Source organism: Anneissia japonica, unplaced genomic scaffold, assembly GCF_011630105.1.
Source record: "Anneissia japonica isolate Jap-2015-1 unplaced genomic scaffold, ASM1163010v1 scaffold45428_len9252_cov156, whole genome shotgun sequence".
NCBI lineage: Eukaryota > Metazoa > Echinodermata > Crinoidea > Comatulida > Comatulidae > Anneissia > Anneissia japonica.
The window spans coordinates 1-9,212 of NW_022722090.1; the positions used below are offsets into that span (position 1 = coordinate 1).

Consider the following 9,212-nt stretch of genomic DNA (forward strand, 5'->3'; position numbering starts at 1 on the left):
GTCTTTAATACTGTAGTTTGCAATTCATATCTAGTTTGATACTTACTTTCATAATATAAACAACCAATAAATGCATTTCTTGTGGAATATAAACCTCGAGCATAATACAAAATAGTGGATTCACCTATTCAACACCTAACATTTAATTTATTCTTATGCTCAAGTGGTAAGTTTTACAAGGCATTTTTCTGTTTATCCAGTTAAGTGTCTCACTAGTTAAGTGTCTCACTAGGGTAATACGTTTTCTTAACTTTGCTTGCAGCTCCTGAGTGTAATGAAGGAGCAACGTACAGTACATGTGCTTCAGCATGTCCTTTGACATGTTCAGACATTGGAAATGAGTCAGATGAGCTCTGTCCAAGAATGTGCGTAGAGGGATGTGTTTGTTTACCTGGCAGATATCTTAGTGGCTCAGATTGCGTCTTACCAGAGGACTGTGGTTGCTCTGACGGCAACAACTATTATGAGGTATGAAATCATTTTTTTTAAAATGTATTACAAATCAAAAAATATAAAAAATAAATATAATCACAGTAAATTTTATTCTATAATAAATCTAAAAAATCCAATTTAAATCTTTTGTTTTTTTGAATTTCAGGCAGGAGCCAGTTTTGTTAAAGAAGACTGTTCTGAAGTGTGTACATGCGCAAGAGGTGAACTTAATTGTGAAGACATGATTTGCGATTCAAATTCTGAATGTAGAGTTGATAATGGTCAGCGTGGTTGCTATTGTTCATTCCCATTTGTAGGAGATGGATTGACTTGTAACAGTAAGATTTATTTTATTCATTTAGATAAATAATATTGTGTTTAGCATAACAGTGGGATAGGGTCGTGTTTCTATTAATATTTGTAACGTTGTGTTGTTTTCCTCCAGTTGATCCTTGTCTGGAGGATCCGTGTGGACAGAATGGAAAATGTGAAGTCAGTGACCAAGACCCACGTGGGTATGTCTGCATCTGTAACAGAGGATGGATGGGTGATAACTGTAATGAAGGTCAGTAAACTAATATGTAATGATGTTTTCAATTTTATTAAGTAGTTTTGCGTAGTCTTAATTCATCCAATGTTAAATTTCACAGGAACTGCAATTTGCAGTGCTCATGGTGATCCTCACTACACTACATTTGATGGCTTACGGTATGATTTCCAGGGAGATTGTAAATATATTCTTTGTCAAAGCACAAATTATATTGATCCACCATTCACCATTCTTCAACAAAATGTAAGAGTACCCAACTCTGCTGTTGCAAGGACACAAGAAGTAACAATAATTGTCTATGATACGGTGAGTCATATCAGATTACCTCTGATTACTTTACCCTTTTACAATTTATAAGGATATTGCTTGATACATGAAAGAAAGAGGTAAAACCTGAAATTTTAAATTATAATTATGAATTTCTGTTTCTACAGGTGATTGAATTTAAACAAAATAAAGTTTTACTGGTTAATGGAATTGATATGTCACCTCCTGCTAGTCCCGTTCCTGGGCTGAATATAGAATTAGCTGGTCGTTATTTGGTAAGTCACTACGTTTCCTGAAATTAAAGAAACATATGAACAAAATAAGGTAATATGAATTTTATTTACAAATTTTTGTTTACTTACCAGATGCTCCAAACGAACTTCAGCCTGGAAGTTAAATGGACTGGAGGTAGTGATGTAGATATTTCCCTTTCGACACGATTCTTCAATTCAACAGAAGGCTTATGTGGAAATTTGGACAATGACAGAGAAAACGAGTACATTACAAGCAATGGAGAACAAGTGAGAACATAATTTATTTATTTTTAAATTGTTAATTTATTGAAGTTTACAGAACCATTTTCATATGCTGTACATATTTTTATTTTGTTTTTAGACTGAGAGTATCAATATGTTTGGCAATAGCTGGGCTTATGATCCAGATAACTGTGAGGGTGAAATGGGTGATGATCCTCCAGATCCATGTGGTGATAATCCTGGCAAAGAAGCAGAAGCTCAAACAAAATGTCAGATCATTACTGACAGTACTGGTTAGTTTTCTTATTGTTATCGTTGTTTATTCCTGGTTCTTCCCTTGTTTTTTTTATTTAATTTAATGTCATATTGTTTGATTTTATTCCAGGTCCATTCCAGAACTGCCATAGTGTAGTTCCACCTGAATCATACTATGACAGCTGTGTTTATGATTTATGTGCCACTTTACCAGCTGAATCAGATCTTTGTGAAGGTGTTGGCAAGTATGCAGGAGCATGTTTAGACAGTAACATTGAAATTGGAGTTTGGAGAAGAACGAATTTCTGTCGTAAGTTCACTAAAACTGAAGTAAACCTTTGTTGAGATAAGATACCTGTAAATGGCAACGAGCTATGAATTAAAATATTTTATGTATTTATTTGCAGCATTGGATTGTCAAGCTAATGCACAGTACAATCCATGTATGAAACCCTGCCAGGCAAGTTGTTCCCAACCACCTAGAAGCTGTAATGAACCTTGTGTGGAGGGCTGTGAATGCAACGATGGTTTTGTGCTCAGTGGAAGCCAGTGTGTCAGACAAAGTGATTGTGGCTGTCAATATGGTTCCAGATACATTGAGGTAATAATCATTCAATTTAATCATTGCAGTGTACATACAGTGGTGAAATGGAATGAGAATTATTGCTTCTTGTAAGGTTATAGCATTTAGTATATATTGTAATGTCTCCATTTTAGCCTGGTTCAAGCTTTACCAGAGAAGACTGTTCAGAAAGATGTGACTGTAGTGGGGGTGGTGTCATTAGCTGTACTAACTTCACCTGTCATCGAGAAAGTACATGTGGCCCTGTTGATGGAGATTATGGATGTATCTGTAATGAGGGATTCCTTGGAAATGGACTTGAGTGTCAACGTAAGTTACTTTTTTTTAACAAGTGCTTATAGAGTCATATAATTGTTATTGTTTTTGAGCTTTTTTAGTCTATTTCGTGAATGCTTACCTGGATAAACCGACTAATTGCCATTGTTCCCCAAAACGCTTTTTTATTTTATCTGATTTTGTTCAAATGTATTTGCAGCTGATCCGTGTTTTGTAAATCCTTGTCAAAATGGCGGTACATGCACTTCAACTGGAAGTAGCTTTGTTTGCACCTGTCCAGCTGGTGTCACTGGAGAGACATGTACCTCACGTAAGTATAGCAATATCTAACAGTGTGTAGTAAATTGTGTGGTATAATGCTGTACACAGATAAAAGATTCATATTAATGGTTTGTTTCTTTCTGCTCTCAGAAACTGGCAAATGTTCAGCCTCTGGCGACCCGCATTACAGCACATTTGATAAAAGAAAATTTGATTTCCAGGGTGGAGGGGAATACATCCTTCTTATGAATACTATCGCGAACAGAACAGTGACAGTTGTACAGAAAAATCGGAAAGCTTTCTTCAATAACAGAGTATCTTACACCAGAGAAGTTTATGTCTATATTGATGATGTGGTAAGTATACATTGGTGAGACAAATTAAGTACAGTATTTTTTTCGTTTAACCAATAACAATCTGAACTGAAATGATGACCATATATATATTCTGTTGTATTTTTCAGAAAATCAGTTTCCTGCGAAGGATTTGTTTCTTTTTCTTCTGTGGACATCTCAGATTTCAAGTAAACAATGCATACCAACAAGCTCCATATACATTAATTCCTGAAGTAGAAGTCACAAAATCTACAAGTAACTTGGTAAAGATATATACAGTATACTGTATATTTATATAAGATTTTTTTGGTACAGTACTTTCTTCATATTTTTGTAAAAGCACATGTACAGTAATTGTAAATAATTTGTTGTTTTTAGATACTGAGATCAGATTTTGGTTTGGAAGTTAAATTTAATGGTATTAGTGCTGTTTCCATAACTCTGTCTGGAGATTACTGGTACAACAAGACTAAAGGATTATGTGGTACTTGGGATAATAACCCAGACAATGACTTCTCTAATCCATCTGGGATTTTGGTAAGATAATTTAGTTATATTAAGAATATTTCAAATCATTTTAATTATTACGAAAGCCTCACTACATATCGTTATGAACTGCCTTTAAATTAAATATTTCCAAATCCAATATATGTCATTAAAAATGTTTATAATATATATTTTGTTAAAATATATGTAGTGGAGGAGGTTCTAATCTTTGTTGACAATAATGACCTTAAGTTACTGTCGAATCTTCCCTAGAAAAATACTGTATTTACATACATCTTAAAGAAATGGGTCCCATAGTTTTATACGTTTTCGTAATAAGCAAGAATACGATTAGTAATTTTTTTACATTCAGTTTATATATTTAATGTTATGTTTATATTTTTATGTAATAGCTTCCAAATGCCAACGCATTTGGAAACAGTTGGTTGTATAATCCTGCTGATAATACAGATGACATGGAAGATGAAGATGCTGGTGAGTATGATCCATGTGAAGAGGCAGAGGATTTAGAAGAGGAAGCTGAGGAGATGTGTAATGTCATCAGAGATAACGAAGGTAAAGTTTACTTACGATGATACCATCAATATTTTTTTTTTCTGTAATTTGATTTTACTTATCAAAACAATCACTACTTTGTACATTTTACAGGTCCATTTGCAATTTGTCATCAGAACATTTCTTACACACCATTCTTTATGGATTGTACGTATGATCTGTGTGCACAACTTCCGGACACAACTGGATTTTGTGATGATATTGAAGAATATCAAACAGCATGCATGAATATTGGAATAGAAGTGGGAGTTTGGAGAACTGAAGAATTTTGTCGTAAGTTTAAAATTCAGCTGTCTTTATTCGTACGTTATTTTTTTTCAAGAAAAATACAGAATACTTACATAGAATACTTATTCAACAGCATTGAACTGTCCAGATGGATCCAGCTACAAACAGTGTGTAAGTGCATGCCAACCCTCCTGCACAAATCCTGATCAAGATCCTCTTGCATGTTCCACACCTTGTAGTGAAGGCTGCCAGTGTGATGAAGGTTACTTGTTAAGTGATGGTGTGTGTGTTCGTAGTGTGCAATGTGGCTGCGTATTTGAAGGCTTGTACTTTGAGGTAATTCTATTATATATATTTCATTATTGACAACACAAAATGTAAGGTGATGTTATTAGCATTCATTTTACAAAGTTTCAAATAGCCAAACAGTTGATTATGTTGGTTTTTTTTTTCAGATTGGTTCTGAATTGGTGGATTCAAATTGTACACAGATGTGCACATGCAGAGCAGGTGGTTATGTGGATTGTTCCGACATGGTTTGTGATCCTGATTCTGTATGTGGCATTTCCGATGGCGTTTTTGGCTGTTATTGTCCAGATGGATTTATTGGTGATGGATTAATATGTGATGGTGAGTATGAGGAGTATTGTGTTTCAGAAGAACTATTTGAAAATTAGTGTGTGGTGTGTTCTAAACCTGTTCATAAATTGCTTTTATTTACATCTTTTAGTTGATCCTTGTAATGAAAATCCATGTGCAAATGGTGGACAATGTACAGGTATTGATAGTGTCTCATTCACATGCATATGTTTCGCAGGATGGACAGGGGACACATGTGAAACAAGTAAGTTAGAATGGTTAGAAGAAATTTAACAAATACCTTAAAATTGTCTACTTTCATCTTAATCATTATGAGTTAGAAGGCGTTACTATACTTTCTGTTTCTTAAATATGTTACCTGGATTATCTGAAGGTGCCAAGTTTCATTTAGCAGAACCTACTGTATCTAAACAAAAAGCATATAATTATTGTTTCTAAGGTAAAGTAAAGGTAGGAGACTGAAACTAGCGTCGGTGTTAAGGTACTAGTTAGTGGTGCTCCTGCCTTTCTGCTTGGCCACTTGTGGTTGTCTTCTTGCAACTCTTTATTGTGTCCATGATATTTTAATTATTTACTTTTTTGTAAATATAATTGTTTCTATATGAGACTGATTTCCATATTTTGTGTTTCAGTGACTGGTCATTGTAGTGCACATGGAGACCCTCATTACACAACATTTGATGGTCTTCGCTATGATTTCCAAGGAGAGTGTCAGTATGTCTTGGCTCAAAGCTGCAATGATCCAGAAACTAACTTCACAATTGTGCAACAAAATGAAAAGTATGCAGTTAATCCAAATGTGGCTGTCACCAAGGAGATCATTATTTATTTAGATGATGTGGTATGTTTGACAAACAATTTGGAATTTCTTAACATAATTGTTATCATCTTTTGCATTTTCTATAAAATTCACATCAACGTTTTTATTACATCAGGTTATTTCTTTGTTGAGAGAACGAATTGTTTTGGTTGATGGCGTAGAACAAACACCACCAATCAGTACTCGTGGAGTCAATGTAGATGTTAGTGGAATGTTTTTGGTAAGAACTTCTTTTAACTTTCACACTTTTAAAATCATGAGTCAGTTCAAATTTCAAAATTTTAAACTAGTACAAAATATATTATTAGATCATTTATATCTCAAAATCAAAAATTATTAGAATTTGTTTTGATGATTGGTTATTTTCTGGCATGAAGGTTGTGAGAACAAATTTCTCATTGGAAGTGACTTGGAATGGAGAGTATGATGTTGATGTCAGTGTTCCTGGTGCCTTCTACAACAAGACATGTGGTCTGTGTGGTACTTGGGATGGTGATAGAAGCAATGACAAGCGTCAACCCGATGGAAGCCAGGTAAGCTTTATGAATATCTTACAATTTTTAATCAGTTTTTGTTTTTTATTTCAAGATACATATATTAATTTTCATAATTTAATGCATATTACATTAGTTATGGATACTTAAGAAAGTATAATACATACCCTAAGTATTGAAATACACACCATCGTGTCATGTATTTCAATACTGGAGTATGTATTATACTTTCTTATCTGAGATTAATCAGTGGACCTTTCGGTTCATGGATACCTGCTTCAAAAAATCAACATATGCCAAAATTCTTTTTTAAACTTCAAAGGTACTGTATATAGAACTATTTGTCCTGATTGTGATTTGTATAATTTATTTGCCCTGCATAATCATCCTCATTTTCTTTTCACTTGCATGGATTAAACCAAATATTAGAATTGTTTGTCCAGGTACTGTATTCATTTCATTTCATTTCATTTATTTATTCGACCAATACACATTTACAAAAGGTACAGTACAACAAAAATTTAAAGGACTTAACAAATGTGAGTTGTGAAAATTAGTTTTGTTCTAAAACAGGTCAATTAGATGTATTCAACAAAATATGTAATATTGGGCTTACTCATCCAAGAGTTGAGAAATTTATTTCAAAGTCCAAAAAGAAAAAAACTTATATTACAACCATTGTAAATAAATATATCAATAACTAATTTTTCATGTTTGATATCACAAGACACATTTATTAGTTTAACTTACATAAATGTATATCATATGATGAGTACAAAAATATGCCATAAATACTGTACATCCATATGTCAGAAAATTATATTTTTGTGTTTTGAAGGCTGATTCTATCTCCAAATTTGGTAACAACTGGAAGTTCAATCCAACTGAATGCTCAAGTCTTGAACCACTAGCACCATACAATCCTTGTGCTGATGATTCAATTCTAAGTAATGCCCAAGACATCTGTAGTGTTCTTATATCTGATACTGGTAAGGAGTTTCATGTAATTTAACCAATATTTATTTGTTTTTTCCATCAGACAAAGAAAAGAGATTTTAGAGGAGGGGTATGTTCAACCGTGGATAGATCCTGAAGCGTGTGTGGGTGGGTGTGTTTTGATTCGATATACTGTAATTGTAAATTGTAATTTATTTTAATATAATGTTGGTCTTTATTTTTTTAAAAGGACCCTTCCGTGATTGCTTCAGCACAATTAATTCAACAGACTATTATGATAATTGTGTGTTTGATGTCTGTGCAACACCAGAGGGTGATATTTCTTATTGTGGTAATATTGATGGTTATGCTCGTGCCTGCAGAAGTAGGTTCATAGACATTGGCTCATGGAGAACACAAGATATTTGTCGTAAGTGTTTATCTTTTAGTGTCAATGAAGAATCATAACTTAGTTATAACAAACAATGAATTATTTATGTAATTGTTTCTCATTTGTTTATCCCTCTTTGAACAGCATTGGCCTGTGCATCAGGTTCTGTTTACAATCCATGTTCAAGCGCTTGTCCATCAACCTGCTCAGATCCAGATGCCGGCAGTGGTCCATGTCCATCTCGATGTGTCGAAAGCTGTGAATGTATTCCTGGTTATCTTTTGAGTGGAATCAACTGTGTTCCACTCGCCGAATGTGGATGTGATTATGATGGAATGTATCTTAGGGTGATTATACTTGTATTTAATAACATTTTCAATTTATGTTGTCCCTTAAGACAAAACTTAGAGAGCATCATATGACTCAGTCCAACGAGATTTATAAGTCACGTTGTGTCTGTGAGTTAAATGCAGACACAGTGAGTCATCTCGAGACTGCATCAGAGACAGTTGCCTTATAAAAGAAAGTCTAAAAGCAACAATAGTGCAATAGATAGTGCCCATGCTCATTTGAGCCATAAATTGCCACAAAGTGCAGAGTGTACCTAGTCAGTACTGCCACTAAGACATAAAGACCATTACATACAATGCCACAACATCATAACTGGTTTACTTCAGTGTGGGCAGAGACAAACGTATACAAAGTACCTTGACCAAGAACACAAGCAAATCTGCATAGCGATATTCGATACGCGAAAATCGAAGTTGAGAACATGATCCACAACTTAACTTAACTGCTTCTCCAATCCCTCTTGATTCATAGACATTTTGTTTCTCCGTTTCTTTATGTAACTACCTAACTGTATTTATAGGCTGGTAGTTCATTTGTAACTGAAGAATGTGCTGAAGAATGCATATGTGAAGGAGGTTCTGTATCATGCCAACAAATTGAATGCTCTATAAACTCCACATGTTCAGTAGTAGAAGGTAGAAGACAATGCACTTGTATTGATGGCTTTTTTGGTGATGGATTTGATTGTATACGTGAGTATCGTTAATTATTTTGTTACATTTTTTATAATGTACATGTATATTTATTTGTGTTTTGTGTATTTTTATAGCATAACAAGCATCTGTACTGGGAAATTGCAAAGGTGTAATTAGAATTTGATAAAATTGTATGATAAATATCGATTGTATTGTTTTAAACTCAATTCTTTATACTATATAGCTGATCCCTGTGAATC

At 33.9% G+C, this 9,212-nt stretch overlaps 1 protein-coding gene across 1 annotated transcript; it reads left to right on the top strand.

Annotated features, from left to right (window-relative positions):
• Nucleotides 1-262: 262 nt before the first annotated feature.
• On the top strand, nt 263-9,208 carry LOC117111774 (IgGFc-binding protein-like; the record flags this gene model as incomplete). The annotated part of the gene is made up of 27 exons (XM_033254768.1): nt 263-468; nt 599-770; nt 878-997; nt 1,083-1,288; nt 1,417-1,524; nt 1,615-1,770; nt 1,865-2,018; nt 2,111-2,290; nt 2,388-2,581; nt 2,698-2,872; nt 3,039-3,149; nt 3,251-3,456; nt 3,564-3,698; nt 3,814-3,972; nt 4,335-4,497; nt 4,591-4,770; nt 4,859-5,061; nt 5,181-5,355; nt 5,456-5,569; nt 5,958-6,166; nt 6,261-6,365; nt 6,523-6,678; nt 7,478-7,628; nt 7,826-8,005; nt 8,111-8,313; nt 8,838-9,009; nt 9,197-9,208. Coding segments are annotated over 27 exons (4,305 nt in total), but the record flags the coding sequence as incomplete, so codon positions are not given.
• Between the last annotated feature and the right edge of the window lie 4 nt (nt 9,209-9,212).